This window comes from Mustela putorius, unplaced genomic scaffold (assembly GCF_011764305.1).
Source record: "Mustela putorius furo isolate JIRA1106 unplaced genomic scaffold, ASM1176430v1.1 tig00003859_pilon_pilon_pilon, whole genome shotgun sequence".
NCBI classification, from domain to species: domain Eukaryota; kingdom Metazoa; phylum Chordata; class Mammalia; order Carnivora; family Mustelidae; genus Mustela; species Mustela putorius.
The window spans coordinates 24,793,754-24,819,342 of NW_025422011.1; the positions used below are offsets into that span (position 1 = coordinate 24,793,754).

The 25,589-nt window shown below is 38.4% G+C and overlaps 1 protein-coding gene across 2 annotated transcripts in view; it reads left to right on the top strand.

Moving 5' to 3' along the window:
- TSG101 (tumor susceptibility 101) overlaps positions 1 to 25,589 on the top strand; it is a 42,383-nt gene that overhangs the window by 6,478 nt on the left and 10,316 nt on the right. The window contains exons 3-7 of one of the 2 annotated variants that reach the window (XM_004752100.3): positions 2,813 to 2,878; positions 7,879 to 8,042; positions 11,721 to 11,847; positions 15,816 to 15,882; positions 20,285 to 20,376. In XM_004752100.3, the coding sequence (XP_004752157.1) occupies positions 2,813 to 2,878; positions 7,879 to 8,042; positions 11,721 to 11,847; positions 15,816 to 15,882; positions 20,285 to 20,376 (516 nt within the window). The remainder of the gene's footprint in view (positions 1 to 2,812; positions 2,879 to 7,878; positions 8,043 to 11,720; positions 11,848 to 15,815; positions 15,883 to 20,284; positions 20,377 to 25,589) is intronic. The other variant, XM_013055885.2, reaches the window with a different exon arrangement.

Sequence of the window (25,589 nt, forward strand, 5' to 3'; positions counted from 1 at the left end):
ATTTTCTTCTAAGTTTGTTGGTTTTTCCTTTATAAGGGTTGAGCTTCCACCTAATGAAAGTGTTGGGGGTATAGGAAATGACACAATCTAGTAATAACAGATTTGTTTAGTTACTTTAAGTTGTAAAAAAAATAACAAATGTGCAAATTTAGACCTAGAGGGGATCTTAAAAATAATTTAGTTTATCATTTCCCAAAATTTTATCCATAGTTATGAAGAATGTTTCTTGGGATGAAGGGATAAGTTTGAGCAATTATAAATTAAAATTAAATGGGTTTCTTTGCAGCAAGATATCTCAGAGCCTTTAATATGCTAGTATGTTATGCCTCACAAGAGGGGAGAGAAGAGACTCTGTTATACAGTATATCCTAAAGTTAATTAACTACTGAACTTTTTTTTTTCTCCCCAGAACATCTCTTTATATTCTCAGGAACACATTTTGCAAAATAATATTCTGGAATATCTCTTTCATTTTATAGATGAGGAAAACATTTTTTTAATATGGTCCTTAATTCTATAGAGTAGGTAGGTACAGTGTGTGTCTACTTTCTGTTGAGATGAAATAAAATTGAGAGTTAAGGAAAAACCTGACAATTCGTAGATTTGTTTTTTGTTTTTGTTTTTGTCTTGTTTTGTTTTTAAGATTTGTTTATTTTAGCGAGAGAGAGCCAGTGGGGGTAAGGACAGGGTGGCAGAGGGAGATGGAGAAAAACTCAAGCAGATTCCTTGCTAAAGCCCGACATGGGACTGGATCTCACCACCCTGAGATCATGACCTGAGCTGAAACAAAGAGTCAGACTCTTAACAGACTGCGCCATCCAGGCACTCTCTAGAGTTGTTCTTTTTTTTTTTTTTTTTTTTTTTTAAGGTCTTTTTGTCCCCACCAATCCTGTCATCTTTCCAACTCGATCTCCTTATAAACCCCTAATGTGCCAGGGCCAAGGGAAAACCCCTGCTGCCTCCTGTCCATCATGAGGCTCTTGGCACTGAGGGCTACAAGCTAAGTTTTGTCGTAAGGCTGTCATTCTAAACTCCACTCACTCCTAGGGCTTTGAAAACATTAGGAGCTTGGTGACAAAAGATGAGAGTTAACAGAGGGAGAAGCAGTTCTGTATTTTTAGAACAACAAAGACATGAACCAGAATTTCTCTCCCAAACCTAGGGCACGATTTTCCTTCCTGTCCACATATTGTAGTACTTAGATCTGGGGAAAACCTCATGTTACCAAAATTAGAGTTAATTTAAAAATGGCTTTAGTGAGGGGGAAAAAAAGTGACTGGGGCTAGAACTTTACTGTAAAGTGTTTAGTTTTTACTGCAGGCTCAAAGAATAAATATGTTTATCTAAACTGACAAAGAGGGGCAGTCAGTTAAGTGTCAGTCTTTTGGTTTTAACTCAGGTTCATGATCTCATGGATTGTGGGATTGAGCCGAGTGTCCTATTGTTGGGCTCCATGCTCAGCACAGAGTCTGCTTAGGTTTCTCTCTTCTTCTCCCTTGGTCCACCCCCTGCAAAAGCACACATGCACACTCTCTCTCTCAAAATAAATGAAAATCCTTATAAATGAAATCTTTATAAACTGGCAGACTCCAGTATCACTGAATAAATTTTATATAGCTTTATATGGCTGGACCAAGTCTAGACCATTGTTATCACCATGTTTTTAGAGTAATTAAATCCCTAAATTTAGGGGCGCCTGGGTGGCTCAGTGGGTTAAAGCCTCTGCCTTCAGCTCAGGTCATGATCTCAGGGTCCTGGGATCGAGCCCCGCATCGGGCTCTCTGCTTAGCAGGAAGCCTGCCTCCCCTTCTCTCTCTGCCTGCCTCTCTGCCTACTTGTGATTTCTGTCTGTCAAATAAATAAATTAAAAAAAAAAAAAAACCTTTAAAAACCCTAAATTTACACAAGATGATTTTTCTTTAAAAAGCACAAAATCAGAATGAATTATAGCACAGATTATAATTGTCAGTGCTAAGTGAAAGAACAGAGGTAAACAATACAGTTCTGTGTTTCTGTACTGCACATTACAGCTTTTCTGTGCGATACAGTGTTAATTCCAAATCATTATTACAAAAAATAATAGTCCAGGGGCACCTGGGTGACTCAATGGGTTAAGCCTCTGCCTTCAGCTCAGGTCATGATCTCAGGGTCCTGGGATCAAGCCCCGCATTAGGCTCTCTGCTCAACGGGGAGCCTGCTTCCCTCTCTCTCTCTCTGCCTACTTGTGATCTCTCTCTGTCAAATAAATAAATTCTTAAAAAAAATAACAATAATAATAGCAGTCCATATGATATAAGTCATGTGGCCTAATTATAATCAATTACAAATAGAAAAACTTAATGTGATATGAGAAGTACTTGTATTGAAAGATGTCTATTTGACTGAAAACTTTAATACTGTGGTTTGCTACTACACTGGGATTGAGAATGACATTGAATAGGGATAAACATCTGGGCAGTCTAAAATTTAATGATTCTGAATTAACATTTAATGTGGTATCAGCTGATAGTGATTTTTGAGTGACTTTATAATCATATTAGTTGGGGACTAAAGCTTATATATGCTGGGACTATAGCACTCACACTCATTTGTCTAAGTAATTCAAAGCATCTTTTCTTTATTCATTTAAAAACCGATCCCATTGAGTCAATCAACAAAGGATATTTTGTTACTGGACACAATGGATGAGATATTAACAAGTTAGCTCCTTTCAAGGGTAATAATGAGTTCTAACCAGTGTTTCTGAAACATTAATTCATATGGGAGTATTTGTGAAAATGCTCATGATTGAATCATTATTCTTTCTTTTCAGTTTTTAATGATGGCAGTTCGAGGGAACTAATGAACCTCACTGGAACAATTCCTGTGCCTTATAAAGGTAAACATCTTATGTAATTTATGTTTCCAATATAGATGCATTGCGATTCACCTTGTAGGTTGCCAAAGAGTTCTAAGTAAATTAAACCTACTTTCTCCTGACTTAAATGATGATATAGAGATTTTAACTTATTCTAATTGAACTTCATTTGGCAGCAGCACCTAATATTTTCAGTTTTTCCCCTTCTTTGCTAAAGCATATCAACAAATAAATGCCTCAATGCACTGGAAAAGTTTGATGTTTCATGGAATCAGGGAATCTTAGAACTAGGAACGGTTTTGTTTTTGTTTTTGTTTTTTAAAGATTTTATTTATTTATTTGAGAGAGAGAGAGACAGTGAGTGAGACCATGAGAGGGGGAAAGGTCACAGGGAGAAGCAGACTACCCATGGAGCTGGGAGCCTGATGTGGGACTCGATCCCAGGACTCCAGGATCATGACCTGAGCATGATCCTCATGCTCATAAGGCAGTTGCTTAACCAACTGAGCCACCCAGGCACCCTGTTGTTGTTGTTGTTTTTTTTAATAAAGGTTTTATTTTTAAGCAGTCTCTACACCCAACGTGAGGCTTGAATTCACAACCCAACCTCAAGAGCTAGAGTTTCATGGTCTACCTGCCAAACCAGCCGGGTACCCCTAGAGAGGGATTTTAGAAAACACCTTATAGTTCAGCCCTCCACTCCATCCAAACATTCCCAACAATGGGAAGCTGTATAGTATAAAGGCTAAGGTAGAGGCTTTAAAGTCAAGGCAAAGTAAGGTTTCAGTTCTCCGTAATCCGTCAGTTTTGTGACAATGGATATCTAGAACAATTGGGTAATAGAACTAATTTAAAAAAAAGTATTCATGGGGCTCCTGGGTGGCTCAGTGGGTTAAAGCCTCTGCCTTCGGCTCAGGTCATGATCCCAGTGTCCTGGGATCGAGCCCCACATCGGGCTCTCTGTTCAGCAGGGAGCCTGCTTCCTCCTCTCTCTCTGCCTGACTCTCTGCCTACTTGTGATCTCTGTGTGCCAAATAAATAAATAAAATCTTTAAAAAAAAAAAAAAGTATTCATTGTGATAATGTAAAGGACTTAGCACAGAGCCTGGTGTATAATAAACAGATATCAAAAGTAGCTGTTATGGATCACCTAGGTGGCTCAGTCACTCAGGTGTCTGCCCTCGGCTCAGGTCATGATCCTAGGGTCCTGGGATATAGCCCCGCATCGGGCTCCCTGCTCAGCATGAAGCCTCCTTCTCCCTCTCCCACTCCCCCTGTTTGTATTCCTTCTCTTGCTGTCTCTCTTTGTCTGACAAATAAATAAATAAAACCTTTTTTTTTTTTTTTTAAGTAGCTGCTATTGTAGTTTTGATGTCAGTGATAATGCTGATGATGGATAATGTTTCTTTTAGCCAGTGATCCATCCTCTCCTGGAGTACTTACAGTGATAAGGGAGCATTCAGCCTCATGAATGACTATTCTCTTTTTGGACAGTTCTGTTTCTTAATTATTCCTTGTGACTACCTAAGACCTTTGTCTCTGTAACACACCCATTGATTTATATAGTATATGCTGTGCATGAGGCATAGGGAATGGGGCTGTGGATACAAAGGTGAATAAAGGGGGTGCCTGGGTGTTTCAGTCGGTTGGGAGTCTGCCTGAGGCTCAGCTCTTGATTTCGAGGTCCTGGGATCAAGCCCCACATTGGGCTTGCTTCTCCCTCTCCTTCTGCTGGTGCTCGCTCACGTACTCTCTCTCTCTGTCATTTTACCTTTTTTAAACTTTAATTTTGATATATTTCAGACATGAAAAAAAGCCCACAGAACAGTTTTTCAGGCTCTTTTGTATCCACTACTTAGATTTAACAAAAACACTTTGTCATAATTACTCCAGAGCTTTTGTTTTACATAAAATGGATGGGAAGGTAACCTTTCCTAACCAGCTCTCCTTTTCCAGTCCCAGATAGAACTCTTACCCCAAGCTGCTTATATATCTTTCCTGTGCTTTTAGTACACACATTTCCATAAACAATAGGCAATCTTACTTTGTATGTTCTGAGAATTTACATAAGTGTTATCATACTCAAGGTCCATTCGTGATTATTGCTTTGTTCACTCAATAAAGTTTTCTAGGTTTTTTTTAAATTTATATTTTTTATTAACATAAAAATGTATTATTAGCCCCAGGTGTACAGGTCTGAATCGTCAGGCTTACACACTTCACAGCACTCACCATAGCCCATACCCTCCCCAATGTCCATAACTCAACCACCCTGTCCATATCCCTCTCCCCGCACCGCCCCAGCAACCCTCAGTTTGTTTTGTGAGATAAAGAGTCTCTAATGGTTTGTCTCCTTCCTGATCCCATCTTGTTTCATTTTTCCCTTCCCTAACCCCCAAACCCCCAACTTTGCCTCTCAAATTCCTCATATCAGGGAGATCATATGATAATTGTCTTTCTCTGATTGACTTACTTTGCTCAGCATAATACCCTCTAGTTCCATCCATGTCACTGCAAATGTCAAGATTTCATTTCTTTTGATGGCTGCATAGTATTCCGTGTGTGTGTGTGTGTGTGTGTGTGTGTGTGTGTATACATACACACCACATCTTCTTTATCCATTCATCAGTTGATGGACATCTAGGTTCTTTCCATAGTTTGGCTATTGTGGACATTGCTGCTATAAACATTCAGGTGCACGTGCCCCTTCAGATCACTACATTTGTATCTTTATGGTAAATACCCAGTACTACAATTGCTGGTTTGTAAGGTAGCTCTATTTTCAACTTCTTGAGGAACCTCCGTACTGTTTTCCAGAGTGGTTGCACCAGGTTGCATTCACCAACAGTATAGGAAGGTTCCTCTTTCTCCGCATCCTCGTCAGCATCTGTCGTTTCCTGACTTGTTAATTTTAGCCATACTGACTGCTGTGAGGTGGTATCTCATTGTGGTTTTGATTTGTATTTCCCTGATGTCGAGTGATGTGGAGCACTTTTTCATGTGTCTGTTGGCCATCTGGATGTCTTCTTTGCAGAAATGTCTGTTCATGTCCTCTGCCCATTTCTTGATTGGATTATTCTTTGGGTGTTGAGTTTGATAAGTTCTTTCTAGATTTTGGATACTACCCTTTATCTGATATGTTGTTTGCAGGTATCTTCTCCCAGTGAATAAATATCTTCTCCCAGTGACTAAATAAAATCTTTTTAAAAAAGTAAATAAAGGATGTACCTTCTCTGGAAGAATTTGCATAAATGGGAAAACAGAGGGGATAAGTAGTTATTTACACTTTCCTATAACTGCTGTAGAATGATAAAATATAAAAGTACTATGAGATTACAGAGGAGAATAAGATCATGTAGGAAGATCATGGAGGAAATGACATGTGAATTTGATATTGAAGGATGAGTTGACCATTTATATCAGAATGGGCATTCCAGGCTGAGGGTGAAAACAGTTGAGCATCAGCATCATATAAAGCAGCTATGATGAGGGGTGCCTGGGTGGCTCAGTGGGTTAAGCCTCTGCCTTCAGCTCAGTCATGATCCCAGGGTCCTGGGATCGAGCCCGGAATCGGGCTCTCTGCTCAGTGGGGAGCCTGCTTCCCTCTCTCTGCCTGCCTCTCTGCCTACTTGTGATTTCTCTCTCTGTCAAACAAATAAATCTTTAAAAAAAATAAAATAAATAGAGCGGCTATGATGTATTTAGGGTGGACTGAGTAAAATTCAAGATTACTGACTTTGCCATTGTCCTCAGGAAATAAACTTGGGTGGGAGAAATAGTTGGTGGGGAGAGGGAAGCAGGAACTATGGCATAATTAAAGACATTTAACTAATTAAATACCTAAACCTTTTCTCTTCCTTCACCATTGCTTACATGGCATAGTTCTAAGCCCAAGTAATTCTGTAGAATTTTTTATTTTCATAAAACAAAGAATTCTGGGTGATGGAAATACAGTTTGCATTTTATGTGTTCAGATATATTCTATTGGAGTTGTGTTTTTTGGTTTTTTTTTTCCATTATAGATGAAATTTTGGGTAAAAAGTAAATCGAGTCCCACAGCTGATATCCTTTAAGTGCAGTTTAGGTATATATACTTACATGAAATGAAACTGTTTGTAGGGGGAAGAAATGTATCTGAATTACATTAGGTGATTCAAATGATTACTTGGGACATAGGGCTTTGAGCTTAGTTGGAGAAGGAGATGCTTTATGTTCAGTATGTTAACTACTGAATCCTTTGAAACACTGTTCAGTTTGACTATATTTAGTCAGATTCTCAAATGAGAAAGATTCTATTACCTTAAGCAAAAAAAGGAAATAATATCATTGATTCTGAGTAACTACCACTGAAAATACCATATGGATTGGTCAAACTGTGGTCACCACACAGCATCTGTTTGGCATTTGGATTAGGTCTTACAGTCTAGCTTTGGGCAAGGGAATTTCAGGTGTAACTGATCATACCACTTTCTCATAAGACACCAAAATCCATAGTCTTCCTTTTATATCCCTTCCCAGTGAACCTTGTGAACCGAAATGACAAGAGTCTGGTTGCGGTGCTCAGTTCGTTTAGCATCTGCCTTTGGCTCAGGTCGTGATCTCAGGGTCCTGGGATTGAGCCCTGCATTGGGCTCTCTGCTCAGTCGGGAGCCTCCTTCTCCCTCTCCCTTTGCCTGCTGCTCCCCTGCTTGTGTGCTTGCTTGCTCTCTCTCTCTCTCTCATAAATAAATAAAATCTTTAAAAAATAAAAAAACAAGTGGATTGAAGCATAACTTGTAAAAAGGTTTTATAGCACCAAGCAGACGCTGGCAGAGCAGTGATCAATTAGCTCCTTAATCCTGCTGGTGTCATTTAAAAACTGAAAATTTGAGAAACATCTAAAACAGAACTTTGAAACAAAATACTTGTTTGAGATTTTTCTTTTAAGTGTTGCTTAGTTGTAGCTCTCTCTTGCTTAACTACTAAGCCATTATTTAAAAATAATAAAAATAGAGTAACTGAGGTTTATCTTTCTCTTTCAGGTAATACATATAATATTCCAATATGCCTGTGGCTGCTGGACACATACCCATATAATCCCCCTATCTGTTTTGTTAAGCCTACTAGTTCAATGACTATTAAAACAGGAAAGCATGTGGATGCAAATGGGAAGATATATCTTCCTTATCTACATGAATGGAAACATGTAAGTATTAACAGTATTGTGTGAATTCATTGCATTTTATATGTTTTGCTCCCTAGCATTTACTTTCTGTTAATATTCAAAGAGGATTCCCAGGAGGAGAGATAAGTTCACATAAGATCCTAATCATTGAGCTGGGTAATTGGAAAAGTTTCTCCAAAAGAAATATATTTGCATAGAGCTTGATACTGTTTTATTTGCTTGAGTTGAACCTTTAAGAATAGATAGGATTCACATAATGGGAAATACATTTTAAAAAGTAGTGTACTGCTGACATATATTTGTGAAACTATTCAAATCTCATTACTTAGCATTCCTATCAAGAAGCAAAGCAGATAATCTGAGTTTTTCCCTCAAGGGATAAACTGAATTGCAAGCTTCAAAGACAGTGTTTAAAAAACTAAGCAGAGGGACGCCTGGTGGCTCAGTCAGTTAAACACCTGCCTTCGGAGTCCCACATTAGGCCCTTATTCAGCAGGAAGTCTGCTTCTCCCTCTGCCTGCTGCTCGCCCTGCATGTGTGCTCTCTCGCTCGCTCTCTCTCTCTCTCTGACAAATAAATAAAATCTTTAAAAAAACAAAAACTAAGCAGAAGCCTCTGAAAAACCCAGCCAGGTTCTCTGCAGCCCCAGGTTGAGGAGATAGTAGGAGCTTGGAACCTTATCAAGGAGGAGATGTATAAGTAAACATACCAGACTCTTAGACGATGCCACTGGAGGAGCACACCTCAGGAGCCTTGAATCAGCTCAGTCCTGGTTGTATTAAGGTGATTCTCACAGTATCTGCCTGACATAGGATAGGGTGAGCCCTTCCTGGAGGAAGAATAGTGTATAGCACCTCTATAATTTTTCAGTGTCCAACATACAATTTAAAATTACCAAATACATCAAAAAAGAGGACAAGGGCAGGGGGAAGACAGTGGAAATAGGACACACAACTCCCAGGTAACCCAGTTAACAGATCCAGACTTGAAATGATTGGGACTACTATGTTCAAGATGGAGAATTGTATTAAAAAGGAACCAAGTGGAAAATCTTAGAACTGGAAAATAGAATAATAGAAATTAAGAACTCAGTAGCCTGGTTTAGTAGCAGATTAGACTCAGCAGAGTAGAGAATTAAAGAACTGGTAAATGAATGTATTTTTTAGTTCCATTATCTTACAAATAAACTTTACAAAAGATCTACAAGTCCATTGTGGAAAAAATTGTAAATTTTATTGAAAGATGTTAAAGAAGACTTAAAGGAGAGAGAACTTATTCATGGCTCTTTATAAATTGATCTTTGTCCTAACAGTTTTTATTTCTTTGTATATTTGTTAATTTTATGAACTTGATAAGCTGAATCTAAAATTTATATGGACATGCAAAAGTTTGAGTATAGCTAAATAAAATCTTAAAAAAAAAAAGTTTGAGTATAGCTAAGGCCCTCTCCAAGAATAAGGTAGACAGGGCTTGTCCTACACATGTCAAAATGTATTATAAAAACAAAGGAAGTACGGAATTGTCACAGAAATATTCAGATGGATAGATAGAACATCATAACCCAGAAGGGTGCCTGGGCGGCTCTTTGGGTTAAGTATCGGTCTTTGGCTCAAGTTCATGATCTCAGGGTCCTGATATCAAGCCCTGTATCGTGTCCATGCTCAACAGGGAATCTGCTTCTTTTCCTCTCCCCTCCCCCTGCTCCTGTGCACTTGCTTGCCCTCATATAAATGAAATCTTTAAAAAATAAAAACCAAACAAACTCAAAAAAAGATCCACTATATATAAACACTTGATATATGACAGTGGTATTATAGCAGATCATTTGGAGAGAATGATCAATTTTTCAGTAATGGAGCTGAGACAGTTGGATTCCTATTCATATAATACACAAAAAATTCAGGTAGATTATAAAAGGCAAAAGGAAAAAAAACAAGACTGCCTTTGTGATCTTAGAATAGGTTTTTTTGGTTTTTTTAACAAAACAGTATTTATTAGAAAGGAAAAGTAATTTTACCTTGAATTTGTACAAATTGAAAACTTCTATTTATTAAAGACATTAAAGAGTATGGAAAGACTAACCACAAACTGGAAGTGATGTTTGTAATACTTAATACCCTCAGAATAATATCCAGAACATTAAAATAACTTGGGAATCAGAAAGAAAACCAGTAGAAAAACAAATTAAACTCTTTAACAAGTACTTCACAAAAGAGAAATTCTAGTGGCCAATAAACATATGGAAAGATGTTTAACTCTGCTAGTAGTGAAGGAAGTGTACATTAAAACCACAGTCAGTTACCACTACATACCATAAAATTTGTGCTACCAGTGGACAATGCGGGTTAGTGAGGAAGCTGAGAAAGAGAACTCTTTGACATCAACTACTTTGAAAACTAGTTTAGCCTTAGTAATTGTGAGTACATGTCCTGTGACTTAGTACTTCTACACCTAAGTATATAGCTCAGTACTAAGGATATTGTAGGTCGGGTAATTCTTTATTGTGGGAGGGCTGTCATGTCCACTGAAGGATGTAGAATCTCTGGCCTTTATTCACGAGATGCCAGTAGCATAACACCCAATGTGACAACCAAAAATATCTCTTGGCATTTCTAAATATCCCTGGGAGGCAAATATATCATCCCCAGTTGAGAACTACTGTACAAGAGTAACCCTTGCACATATGTACTCGAAAATACAGCAAGAATGTATTCCGCATACATTGCCGAAGACTGGATACAACCTAGCTGACACTTAACAGGAAAATGAATAAAGAAGTTGTAGTATATTCATTTGATGGAACACTTCACAGCAGTGAAAAGGAGTTAAATATAGCTGTACTCTTTAACAGGAATGTATCTTTCAAACATTGAACAAAAGCAGCAAAGCTCAGATTATACAGTTTGATTAAATTCACATGAAGTTCAAAAAAAGTCACATTAAACACACAGTTTAGGAAATCATTCATAAGGTGGTGTGTTTAAAGTCAAGCAGAAGACCTTAAATCAGAGAAGTGGTCTATGTTATGAGGAGATAGAGAGGGATAGAGTCTGGAACTTCTAAGTTACTGTTGGTCTTCTGTTTCTTAACTTGGACAGTGGCTGCCAGGTCTTTTCTTTGTTGTTACTCTTCAAAGTTACATAGGTCATACATTTCTGTAGGTACGGCAGATTTCACAGACCTAACAGATAAGACAGAACGGTGGCTAACTTTATTATGGTATTTGAGGCTGTGCCATGAAGGATCCTGATTGGTAGCTAAGGACTTTGTCCTTCAGTAGACAGATGGGAGTCATTTTAGACTTTTGAACAAGATTAGGGTATTAAAAGCAGTGATTATTTGGTATAATGTCTGAAGTATACTAGATGAATACACTCATTAGCTCTCTAACAATCACTAACTGCTTTAAAACCTAAACCCCAAAGTGCTGAGAGGCTTAACACTAGAAGTTTCTTGCCCACGTAATAGTCCAGTGGGAGGGGTGCCCGGGTGGCTCAGTTGGTTAAGCGTCTGCCTTTGGCTTAGGTCATGATCACAGGGTCCTGGGATCCCCGAATCCTGCATCAGTCTCCTTGCTCAGCAAGGAGCCTGCTTCTTTTCCCGCCCCTCCCCCTGCTTGTGCATGCATGCTCTTGCTCTCTCTGACCAATCTTTAAAATGCAAAATCTATAGCTGACTTAATTTGTTTTCTGTTTTTAGCCACAGTCTGACTTATTGGGGCTTATTCAGGTCATGATCGTGGTGTTTGGAGATGAACCTCCAGTCTTCTCTCGTCCTACTATTTCGGCATCTTATCCACCATACCAGGCAACTGGGCCACCAAATAGTAAGTATAATTAAGTTTGATTTTTAAACTCCTAAACAAAACACAAAACCTTGTAAAGAAATTTTTTTTCATGACTTCACTTTTTAGCTTACCCGGTTAGCGGAGTTTTGGGAGGTATTCTGAGGCCACACATCTGCATGTACAGATTCCAACCAAAGACTGGCATTTGGGCTTTCGTTTGTGGGTAGAAATCTAACTATGGGTGTGCTAGATTCCAAAATGGAAGAGAAAGATGCTGGAATAGAGCTAGAATTTTTGTTTTAAATTTTTAATTATACATGCCATGGAATGGCCTTATATCATCAGTTTGGAAACAGATATAACTCGAAAGGTAGCCTGCTTTTCTTTGTACTGGGGTTGTAAATGAGAATCAGTTAGAGTCAACTAAACCATTCACGTTCTGCTGGTCGGGCTGTAGCACAGCCGAACCTCTAGCTCCCAGCTTCCTTCTCTTTAGTACAACCAATTCATGATTTTCCCTGGTGTGGAGAGGGTGAAAGCATGAAGTCAGTATTTTCCCTGGTTGCTAAATGTTATCTCTATTCTTTCTCTTTTTTCCCCCCAGTAATTCCTATTGATACTTTCAAATAACCCTGCATAATTGAGAGTTGGTTATACTTGTTTTGACTTTACTAAACCTGTATTGATTTCATTCTGTTTTGAACTATAATTTTTTTTTAAGATTTTTTTTTAAATTTTATTTATTTGACAGAGATCACAAGTGGGCAGAGAGAGGGGGGGAAGCAGGCTCCCTACTGAGCAGAGAGCCCGATGCAGAGCTCGATCCCAGGACGGGATCATGACTTGAGCCGAAGGCAGAGGCTCAACTCACTGAAGCCACCCAGGCGCCCCTAATTTTTTTTTTAACAAATTTGTTCAAGGTTATAATTAAGCAAAATTTAAGTTAGATTATGTGAGCTTTCATTTTTCTCCTATTGAGAGTTATCCTCTTCCTTTTTAATCTATTCTGTCTTGAGGAACATTCTGACTCACAAGCTGAATGGAAATTTAACAGAAAGAACTTTCTGAACCTATTTCCTTTTCCTACCCCGCCTTCACAGAGTAAATTCGGTTTTAGGAATCAGTAGGTGTTTCATTAAAAGTTCTAGTGATTCTTTTGGGCCAGAAATTCGTTTTCATCTTTTGATGAATTTTCATAAATTCTGTTGACTCTAGTACTTAGCAACCTCTCTTTTAAGTTTGAAATACCAAATATTTCCTAGTTTGCCATTCATGTTTATTTGCTCCAATAACCAAAGATAACCTTTTAAGAAATTTAGGCAGTCTCCTAAGCAATATTTTTTTTCCTAAATTTCTTCCAGTTTTATATTGACACTTGAAGGGCAGCATTCCAGAAAGAGACCACAGTAAAGAGATTATTTTTGCAGTTCAATTTTGTACTCGCTGTTTAATCACATTAAACAATCTATAGCTGATTTAAGTAAATTACTACCAGAGACCAATTTATTATCCTTCAATTCCAGTTTTAATGTTTTATACATTTAAACAATATCAATTACCAGTAGGTATGAGTATAAAGAGATAGAAGTCTAAATTGCATTCGCCCACACACATAACCAAGGAATAGCCCAGAAATTTGTATATATACTTTTTTTTTTAAGATTTTATTTATTTGGCAGAGAGAGACACAGTGAGAGAGGGAACACAAGTAGGGGGAGTGGGAGAGGGAGAAGCAGGCTTCCCACTGAGCAGGGAGCTGATGTGGGGCTCAACCCCAGGACCCTGGGATCATGACCTGAGCCAAAGTCAGTCGCTTAATGGCTGAGCCACCCAGGCGCCCCAGTATATATACTTATATGAAGATTATCTTCTAGTTCAGAAATTATATACTACTATTGTTATTTTTATCATTACTCGAGACACTTCTTGATCTATTTTAGCATGACTTTGAGCTAGCAGTGCGTCATATTAAAAAATGTAATGGCCAGACCTCATTTTGACAACTGACAGTAATGGTCAACATTTACTGATTTGTAACTGTGAGATACAGCTAAGCACTTGATATTCATTCTTATTTGATCCTTATTAATAGCCCCATGTGTTGCGTGTATTTGTATCCCATTTTATTCTGGCTCTAAAATTACTTTACCTCATTTTCTTCCTTGATAGTCTTGGATCCAAATAACATTTGTTGTTTATAAGGATTAAAATTTGAAGGCTTTGGTGGAATTGGTATCTTTTCAGAACCTTAGAAAAGAAAATTGCGTCTGATTACAAAAATTTGGTGCATGGTTATGATTGCTCGTAAACATGAAGTGGTAGTTTATGTGTACAGTGAAAAACTAGCGTGGGAGGGAGGGGTAGTAACTGACCTTGAATGTTGCTAACACTTAATAGTAGCCTTGTGTTTTTGATGTTCTTAAAGATCAACTGTGCTTTGCCCAGGAGGAAAAAAATGTCTTATGGATTCAGTAATTTAGACATTTGGGGATTTTTTTTTTCCCTTTCTGAAATAGCATTGAACATCATCTTAGCTTCATTTTACTTAAGAAAAAGTTTACTTATAACATCTGTAGTTCATCTTAACAGGGAGACTGTAAACCCTGATACTTGGAGATGTATGCTCAGCCACTCTGGTAAATATTTCTGATGCCCTCGGTCAGATCCCAGGGTGTATTTCTTCTACCCACTTACATTCTGTGCTTTAAAAATTCATTTCTTGAAGGCTCCACCTCTCTTGCCATCTAAGCCTTTATATACCATACCTTGACTAGATCATTTTTATTTACCCCCACCTCCTAGGTTTAGATTGGTTGCTTCCTATATGAGTGTGTGTGTGTGTGTGTGTTTATTTATTTATTTATGTATTACTCTGTACTTCTCATGTCATAACACATAGTACTCTGTATTGTTACTCTTCCTTGCTTTTCTCCTCCACCAGACCATGAGCAACTTGAAGCCAGGAATTCTTTCTTTCTTTCTTTCTTTCTTTTTTTTAAGATTTTATTTATTTATTTGACAGAGAGAGATCACAAGTAGACAGAGAGGCAGGCAGAGAGAGAGGGAAGCAGGCTCCCTGCCGAGCAGAGAGCCTGATACTGGACTCGATCCCAGGACCCTGAGATCATGACCTGAGCTGAAGGCAGCGGCTTAACCCACTGAGCCACCCAGGCGCCCCAATTCTTTCTTTTTTTAATCAGATTCCTGGTGCTGGCTATGTAGAAGCACTGGAATATTTATTGATTGGATTAGGAGCTAATTCATCATTGTATTCAGTGAGAAAAATTTCACTGAGAATAAACTGATTCTCAGACAAGTTATTTCCAATTAAAGTCAAAACTCTCTTTTTCTTCCTCTGTTGATTAGCCTTTTGGCACCACTGACCAGTTCAAGGTCTTTAGTGTTCTAAAAAATATAAAAACCATTCTTTAAGCTTGCTTGATTTGAACTTTTTTCCCCTCTTACTTCCAAGCTTTGTTTTTAACCAGCCTAGCTGAACATGTTTTGAAAGGATTTCCTGTAGCAATTTGAAGTCTGTTAAAGTCCTCATTCAAGCCAACAAAACCACCTGTGCAAACTGGTCAACGATGGGTCAACAAGAAATATCAAAAGATTTTGTAGATAGAATAAAGAGGGCGCTTTCTAAGAAGCTGACCTTAGACCAGAGGAGGGCAGAATTACCTTCCTCTAAATTCCATTTGAACCAGCTGCTGTGTCAGGTTACAGACTCAGAGTGCAGAGAGCTGACCAGGTGGACCTGTTTGCCGGTTATTCCTTGTGTATTGTCGTGCCTCATAGTTAATGCTTTGAGAATTTTCTGATTTGAAGATACTGCTTGCAGTGAAGAACTAATGTGGATGCAGTGTTTGTTTTGTTTTGGTGCTGAGATTTGAATTCTTTACCTGTATGAAATTTTGCCGTGGTTTGACAATGATAAATGTCTTACTGGATAGCCTATATATCCAGGACTATGCATACTATTTTAAAATGTTAAAAATTATTTTTAGCTTCCTATATCCCAGGCATGCCAAGTGGAATCTCTGCATATCCATCTGGATATCCTCCCAATCCCAGGTAATGAAAAATCTTTTGAATAATTATATTAGAAATTCTGTTAGATCTAGAATTGAAATAATGGGTGCTAACTAGAGCATTAAAGTAAACGTAGTTGCAATTTAATGGAAGGTAAGACTTGGTTTATTGGTGAAATTTTATAGTATGTATATAATTCCAAAGGAATTTTTTCCATTTCAGAGAAATGTAGCTTCATTCTTTTTTTTTTTAATTAACATATAATGATTATTTGTTTTAGGGGTACAGGTAGCTTCATTCTGTTTACAGAGAAGGAAGGAGTGAGATAATGACCATGATCTTGATTGGTTTTGGACTTTGAAATCCTTCCTTGCTCTGCTTCCCTTTTAATAACTTTTTATATTTAGTGTAGATAGCTGAAAGGCTAATAGAATACTAATCAAAATGAATTTGACCAAGAAGAAAAATAATTTAATACCTTTTTCTTTCTTGGAGAGGGAGAGAATCTTAAGCAGGCTTCATGCCCAGCACAGAGTCCAATGTGGGGTTTGATCTCATAACCCTGAGATCATGACCTGAGCCAAAATCAAGAGTTGGACGCTCAACCAACTCAGCCACCCACGTGCCCCTATATTTTAATACCCTTTAAAAAAAAACTTAATTTTTTCATAAATTACAAGGAATGGATTAATGGCTCACATGATGGGGTCAGTCTTATTTATTCATATAGTTCATAGACGGCATATACTACCAACCTCTGTCAATCATTTGATAATACCATAACTCAGGTAGGTTAAATTAATCATGAGATCAGTCTATGAGTAAGACATATTGGAAAATCAATGAGAAATAATTATTGACCCATGTTTCAGTTGTGTATTTTCAGAGGTAATCTAGAGCTACTGGTTGACTTAAAATGCAAGATGGCATGTACCGGTGTCCAGATGAGATTTCTGGTTCCTTTAACTATTAACAATAAATTTTTTCACCCTGTTGACTCATTATAGCTTCATATAACCTTCACAGATAAATATAGCCAGATTTCTCAAACACCTGATATATGTACATGTATAATATACACGATCCTATAAGTTAAATTTAGCAGTCGTACTTATTTCTGGATCTTTCCTAATTGTAGAGACATGCTGTATAGGAAGGATTCTGTCATGTTAGGTAAGCATAGACTAGATGAATATCTGTCAGAGACGATAAAGAAAGACTCCTATATGATTGTAATTTATAAACAGGCTATAAGTTTTCGATTTCTTGAGGCACTTGTTTTTCTGCTAAGTTCTAGAAATGGAATCTTCTTGTCTGAAGCCTTGAAATTACAAGCCTTTACAATGAGTAGTTGGTAGTAAGAAGGAACTTTGGACATAGGAAATGGTTGTTGGAAGTACAGTAAGGAAATGGACTTCTCAACAATAAAGCCCTTTCAGAGAAACTCGTAGATAAAATGAAGCTGGAAAATATTGACAAAACTCTAAACCTTATTCACTTAGGTAACCGTAAAAGTGTCTTTTATGAGGTTATTTGTAAGAAGTTCCTTTTTGAGACAGATATTTTCCAGAATCTGATGTCTTTTTTTCCTTTGAAATGTAACTTTAAATATCAAAATATAAGTAATATGCCAGTGAGTTGTTAAGGGTAACTGTATTCAAACTGCTATCTGTATCTTTCTGTATATAAAAGGTTTTGGCAGAAGAGCTTCAGAACCTCTTTCTCTTCTCCCTTTGTCCTAAAGGAGAATTAATAAATCAGTGACTCAAGAAGAATCTTTATCTTAAAACAATGAATATGAGAGTCTTTATTCTTGCTCTAGAAAGTTGGACTAGATGATCTTTAAGTTCTCTTCCAAATCTTAAGATCTTTTGAAAGTTTAATTTAGCACCTGCAGCGTGTATACAAGGAAGCTAAAAGGTATGTCAAGAATGGTTGTTCCAGTTGGGTCTGTGTACTAGCATGCATGTAGTAAGATACTAGAAACCAGTTCCTGGTATCAGAAAAGACAGACAATGGTAAGTGCTATGATAAATAGAACTTCAGAAGGGAGGTGACTTCTGCTGTGGTGGCGGGAGTTCAGCGATAGCTTCATAAATGAAAGAACGGGTTTATGGAGGACCTTGAAGAAGGAAATTCAGTGTTTAGAGATGGAGGGAGCAGCAAAGAGTTATAACATCCTGTGACGGAGGGGATACTTTCCAGTTCTCAAGTCCAGCCGCCTCATTTTATGTAAGCAAAGTGTGAAAGCCCCCAAAAGCCCCAGGAAGAATAAGGAAACACTCTAATGCGCTTGAAGAATGTGGGGTTACGAGTAAAGGAATTAAAGAGAGTAAAGGTGCAAATTCATGGATATTACACATCTCCCAGAACTTTCCCTCATCTCCTCTAGCTGATAACGATTTTCCATTCTGTATCTTCTGAATTTTTACTTAGCATTTCTTATTTCCTTGGTCCTATCAGGATTGTTTACTGGGATCTTGCCGTTTTGATAGCATCTTGAGGAAGAAACGGATTCATCATACCTTAAAGGCTCCTACCTCAAGCACTTAGAAACAGTGCCTTAAATATAATAATTATTACATTTGAAGGAGTACATAAGGAAAAAGAAACATACGAGTGTTGGAAAATTCTTTTTAAATACGTCATTTTCAAAGGACTCTTCAGTATGAAAAAGATGTGCTACATAGAACAAGTTGTTTAATAGTACTCAAAGATAGAAAATAGTACCACTCAGTTCTTTACTCAAGAAAAATAATTAACCCTGAACCTAGAGAATAACTATGAAGAAGAAATTGAGCAAACTAGAGCCAAGGGAGTTCTTGGAGGTTAATGTCTATAGGCCTAGAAAAGGTTTATACTAGGTTACTGAAAAATACAGCAATATGATCATACATTATCTTTAAAGGGGTATGCAAAACGGGAATAACCCCAGGAAAAAAGAGCACATTTATCCCAGTTTCAAAACCACAGATTCAGAAATTTCAGTAAGATTGGCACTGTTTCCTGGCACCGTGGTAGCAGGGTTACCAAAGAGACCAGAAACAAAAGCAGCATTTGGTAGCTTTTGGCATGTATCTGCTAAGAACAGAAATGCCTGCTGTTTTTTTTCTTTGATTTTGCCTTTACTGAAGATGAGAGAGTATTGTGATTTCAACAAGCTCTACAAAATTTTTTTGTTGGGGACAAGTGGTAAAGTGTGAGCTGCTAGTACAAATAGTAGAGTCTTTGAGTCACTACAGTGGAAAGACATTACTGACTCACAGTTCAGAGCTCTTGCCCCAAGACTCTGAACTGGCTGGGTTTCAGTATTTTTTTTTTTAGATTTTATTTATTTATTTGACAGGCAGAGATCACAAGTAGGCAGAGAGGCAGGCAGAGATAGAGGAGAAAGCAGGCTCCCTGCTGAGCAGGAAGCCAGGACGCTGGGACCATGACCTGAGCTGAAAGCAGTGGCCTTAACCCACTGAGCCACCCAGGCGCCCAGGTTTCAGTAATTTTAATGGACTTGTGCAGGCATATTGATCAGAATTGCCAATGTCATAGACCTGACAACTAATCCAGGTTTATTGTTCAACTAACAGGTAACTAGTGATCATCTTGTTTTACTTTGTTTTACTTTTCTTCTCCATTGTAAGGGAAATACTTCCAAACTAGTGAGCATTCAGAGGAAAGTTGTTAAACCTGGAAATCATGTCCTGTCAATAATGGTTGAAAGAATTTAAAAGATTTCACCTAAAGAAGAGATTAGAAGACTGATGTTAGAAGTCTTCTGCTATTCAAGTGGTTTTCCAGAATGCAAACTTAGGACCATTAGGTGGAAGTTCAGTCAAAATGCTATTTAGTGTTCAATAGAGAAAGATGATCATTTGTCAGGGATATTGTTAATGATGTTTATAAAACTGTCGGATAACAGATTGGAGGAGAATACTTATAAGGAAAATTCCTTTTGACTCTGATAAGAATACATGAGTGAGACTACCCATAAAGTGAGAAGAAAATTCTTAAAACTATTTAAAGGGGAGAATTTTCAAATCAGGTGCTCTCAAAGGATGTCAGTGAACCATAGGTAAAAATTGAATAACATAATTTCCTGATATGTTCATTAACCAGAATGGGAAAGTTCTCTCACAAATTGTGGTTGCTTCCAGTTCTGATGCTGTTTGGCTGCCCTTAGAAATACACTAGTTGTTTTTCTCTTCTCCCAGTGAAGACAACCATCAAATAAACAGGGCCAAGCAAGAATATTTTGACCACTTACTTAAGAGTGAATCCAGTGTCATTAATGGAACTTCTTACAGAACTTTGCTTGAATAGACACCTGGAGCTCTAAAAGTCCTTAACTGATAAAACAGCAGGTCAGGTTAACTTCCTGAATGGGGTTCTTGAAGATACTGTCGTACTGAGTCGTCTTAACATTGAATGGGTTTTGTTCTTTTTTCAGCGGTTACCCAGGCTGCCCTTTCCCACCTGGTGGTCAGTATCCTGCCACAACAAGTTCTCAGTACCCTTCCCAGCCTCCTGTGGCCACTGTCGGTAAGTACCCTTCAAAACTGTCTTTCTCCCATAAGGAAAGTCAGAGGCTCCTGTTGTGAAAAGTGCCTTTCATTTTCACACATGAGATGTTAGAATATTCTTCCTTGTTATGAAGAACTCTTAATGGTCAATATCCTATAATCCAAAACTTGAAGTAGGTGATTTATCATTATATAAATGAGCCTTCTATCAGGGCATACAAAGAAATGATTGATTCTTCAGTCTTTCCTGGGTCACATATTTTTATTGATGAACTCTGTATGTGTTGAACTGTTAACAGGCACTTAGATTTCCATAGCCTGGTTATATGTAAAAACACATGAACGTCTTAGGGAGAAAGAAAGCACGACTACAGGGTCTGCTGCACATAATCATGGGCCAGTAGTTGTTGCTGTTTAGTGTTGCTTATTAGAGTGCCTGAAGTATCATTTTCTTCAGCTGAGAAAATTTAAGTAATACAAGAATTTGTACAGGTTCCCACCCCCCCCAACCCCCCACCCCCCCGCTGCATGCCTGTCTGCCACCACTGTACCATCACACCTGTCTTCTCCCACAGGCCAGTTATCTTTGCTTTTGTCTACAAGATCTCATCCTCTCTCCCTCAATTGGGGGCCAGTCGTTTCACCATTTCTTCCCTCCCATCATCAGTTTCTGTTCTCTACTGGATTACTTCTCATCGACACACAAAAAAATATGCCCTAAACTAACCTTAAAAATTCCTCCTCTCAATTCCACTTTCTCACCGCTGTTCCATTTCTTCATTCCCGTCTGCAAGCAGAACTCCTTGACAAATTATCCATACTCCATCTTCAATTCCTCTTCTCTCTTTCTCTTATGAGGTCCTCCATTTGGGATTTCCTTCATACCATCCCACTAAAACTGCTTCTGTCAAGGTCACTAATGATTTTTACAAGGTTAAATCCAACAGGTAATTACTCTTCTCCACTTACTTGGCCCGTCAGTAGCATTTGACACAGTTATTAGTCCTTAGCATTCTCTGTACTCATTCTCCTGGTGATTTCCACCAATCTTAGCTTTAAATACCATTTCTATGCCCACAGTTCTCAAATTTATACTTCCAGCCTGTACTTTTCTCCTGAGCTCCAGATCCTTAGAGCACCTGCCTTAATATCTCCACGTGGATATTTAATAGACATCTTAAGCCCAACATGACCAGAATTAAACGCTGAATCTTTCTACACAGCTTCCGCATCTCCACTGATAACTACTCATCAGTACTCTGAACTTTGGCATCGTCCTTGATTCCTCATCAGGAGCCTACTATCATCAAAATAGATCTAGAATCTGATCATAACCAGTGTGAATCCAAGTCATTACATTGTCTCTCATCTGATTTATTCCAGAAGCCTCCCAAAAGGTTTCTGTGTCTGTCCTTTGCCCCTATACTCTGTTTTATTATTATTTTTTTTAATATACTCTGTTTTAAACACAGCCTCCCGAGTAATTCTATTAAAACATAAATAGGGGTGCCTGGGTGGCTTAGTCATTGAATATCTGCCTTCAGCTGAGGTCAAGATCCCATGGTCCTGGAATGGAGCTCTGTATCAGGTTCCCTGCTGAGCCTGCTTTTCCCTCTCCCTCTACCTGCTGCTCCCCCTGCTTGTGCTCTCTTTCTGTCAAATAAATAAATAAATAATTAAAAAAATTAAAAAAGCATAAATAATGTTACTTTTGTGCTCAGAACCTGGCAGTGTCCCCATTTCACTCAGAATTCAATCCAGAGTTCTTAGGCCTGGAAGGCCCTGCATGATCCTGCTTTCTTCCCCTGTTATTTCTCTAACCTCATTCTCTACTACTCTTCTGTCTTAAGAAATCCACTTCCTGTTTCCTTTGCAAGCAGTAGGCATGCCTACCTGACCAATCAGCTACCACCAACAACCCCTGCCCCCAACCTGCTAACATGCAGAATAGTGCTTTATATATAGAAGTTCCTCAATAAATATTTTGCTGAGTGCCTAAATGAATGTAGGAGCTTGAGAAGTTCATCTTTCTGTTATATTTCCTGATAAATTATAACCGTCCCAAGATCTGATATAAGTACGGTCCCCCCTAAAAGAATTTTCTAATGCTGTTCTTGCCATTGATACAGCCTAGTTATTGAAGCCCTAGTGGCATGGTTTTAATTTATTAAAGTGTTCTCAAAGTTACTATAATGTAGCTCTTTTTCTACAATATAATTTAAAGGATTTGCATTAGAAACCTAATGATGGGAGATCTTTCATCATGTTAAGCTCTCCATTTTGGTTTAGGCATCATCAACAAAATGAGAATAGTACTGTTTGTCACTGTTTTTCATTGAGATTATAATGGTATAATCCCTTTGATTTCTAGGGAACCTCAGTTTGTAACTCATTTTAAACCACAGGTGTGAAGCATTTTATAGCTGAAACTAGATTATTTCCACATATCCAGAAAACAGGGATGTAGGGAAAATGGTGTACTTAAAATCACATCTAATGTTTATGTTTTTCAAACAGATTACCAAAGAAATTTATATATTTTTTCAAGAGTACTTTCTTAGGGGGTGCCTGGGTGGCTCAGTGGGTTAAGCCACTGCCTTCGGCTCAGGTCATGATCTCAGGGTCCGGGGATCGAGACCCGCATGGAGCTCTCTGCTCGGCGGGGAGCCTGCTTCCTTCTCTCTCTCTCTGCCTGCCTCTCTGCCTGCTTGTGAGCGCTCGCTCTCTCTCTCTCTCTCTCTCTCTGTCAAATAAATAAATAAATAAATATCTTTTTTTAAAAAAAAATTAAATTAAAAAAAAGAGTACTTTCTTAGGCTAGAAACATTTTATGATAATCTTGGCTATCCTTTAATATGTATTGTTCTTTCTCTTCATTGTTTGCCTGCTTCATCGTTCTCGTAGTACATTGTGCACAGTGCTGTTGGACTTCAAAACTCATACAGGAAAACAACAATAAAAGTATTGGATTTTAGAGTTCACAACTAGTCAGTGTTTCCTCAATATATCTGTGGTAACCAGAATTTATACTAGTCTGTGTACTACTGAGGCCATGAGAGAGAATGTATTAATCTCCTTGTTCTTTATATAACTTGATAGTTTCATTGCATAGATTTTGATTTTATTGTATAAAACAAGCACCTGACTGAAAGCATCATTAACATAGGCCTTTTTTTTTTTTTTTAAGATTTTATTTATTTATTTATTTATTTGTCAGAGAGAGAGAGAGAATGCACAGGCAGGTAGAGTGGCAGGCAGAGGCGGAGAGGGAAGCAGGTTCCCTGCGGAGCAAGGAGCCCAATGAGGTACACTTTCCCAGGACCCTAGATCATGGCCTGAATTGAAGGCAGCGGCTTAACTGACTGAGCCACCCAGGCATCCCAACACAGGTCTTTTTATTATGGGCTTGGATATCTTTCAAATGTTGGTATTTAACCATCCCAACAGCACGGAAATAAAAGAACTGTTTAAAAATGAATTAATAGAGGGGCTCATGGGTGGCTTAGCTGCTTGAGCATCTGGCTCTTGGTTTTTGGCTCAGGTCAGGGTCTCATGGTTCTTGAGAGCTCCGCAGTAGGCTCCTTACTCAGCGGGGAGTCTGCCTGAAGATTCTCTCCCTCTGCCCCTCCCCCCCACTCACACAAGTGTGTGCTCTCTCTCAAAAAATAAATCTTTAAAAATAAACGAATGGAGATTGCATTTTTTTTTTAAGATTTTATTTATTTATTTGACAGAGATCACAAGTAGGCAGAGAGGCAGGCAGAGAGAGAGAGAAGCAGGCTCCCCACTGAGTGGAGAGCCCAATGGGGGGCTTGATTTCATGACCCTGGGATCATGACCTGAGCCAAAGGCAGAGGCCTTAACCCACTGAGCCACCCAAACACCCCTGGAGATTGCATTCTTTATAGCAACCTCTTCTGACAAAGTATTGAAGGAGGAGGGGCATGGATGCAGCTCCTGGAACTTAAAATAGCTCTTTCTGATTCCAGTTAGTGCAGGTTTTATTTCTTTTTATTTTTTTTAAAGATTTTATTTACTTATTTGACAGACACAGCGAGAGAGGGAACACAAGCAGAGGGCGTGGGAGAGGGAGAAGCCAGGCTTCTTGCTGAGCAGGGATCCAGTGTGGGCCTTAATCCCAGGACCCTGGGACCATTACCTGAGCCAAAGGCAGACACTTAACGACTGAGCCACCTAGGTGCCCCAAGGGTTTAAACGACATTTAAAAGAAAACCAGAATTTTTTTTGTTCATTTTATAGCTTTTTTATTAGCTAGCTTCCCACCTAACCTGACCTAAAGTCAGTCTTGCTGCGAGATTGGAGCTCACTGAGGGCACTATGGTAGCTCACCTAGGGACAGCTGTGAAATAATGAAAAACCTGTCGATGGTGCTTCATCAGGTCTGGGCAAATGTAGTGATATCTTAATAGTATTTGTTTTATGTAAGGGAAGAAAAAGCTGTGGCTGTGATCTGTAACTCAGATTTTTCCTAGAAGTCATTGTAGGACCAGGTGTATTTTTTGTGTATCATCTTTGTAACTATCAAAAACGTTTTCTACTAGAAAATCACTGGGAAAAGATGTGGAATTTGGAAACATTCTGTAGATTTTCTGTCCCTCCTAAGCATTATTTGTCAACAAAGGCATCAGAAGGAAGATAAACTTTCTTGATAACAGGGTAAAAGTTAAATTTTTTAAAAACTTAAATTTCTGTTTCTTTGGATTAGAATATATTCCTTAAGAGTGAAACACTTTTATTAGAACAAGGCATGTAATTTTCACCAAGTTGGCATTGCCAAAACTATAAGAGAACCTGGACTCTGATTTTAAAGGTTTAAAATGACTTGACTGCCGCCAAGTTGAGGACAGTATTAATACTTGTTCACATTTTCTTAATAGCAGATGCCAGAAGAAAGCCGAAGTAGGTATGGATGTGTGGTCATTTGTATGTGTTATGGGCTGACAGATGGGTACTCAAGAGAACCTTTAGTCCACAACTGGGCATTTCAGTGGATAATGCCAGACTCCACTGGAAAGGGAAGGGTAGCATGTTGTGGGATCCGCTGAGACTCACTGGATTCATGCATGGCGCCATCTGCCAGCTGCTGCCTGTGGTGCATCTGGGTGGCATTGATTTGGAGATAAAGTTGTTGGATATTATAATCTGGATTAAGAAGGATTGAAGGCTGGGGTGCCTGGGTGGCTCAGCTGGTTAAAGCCTCTGCCTTGGGCT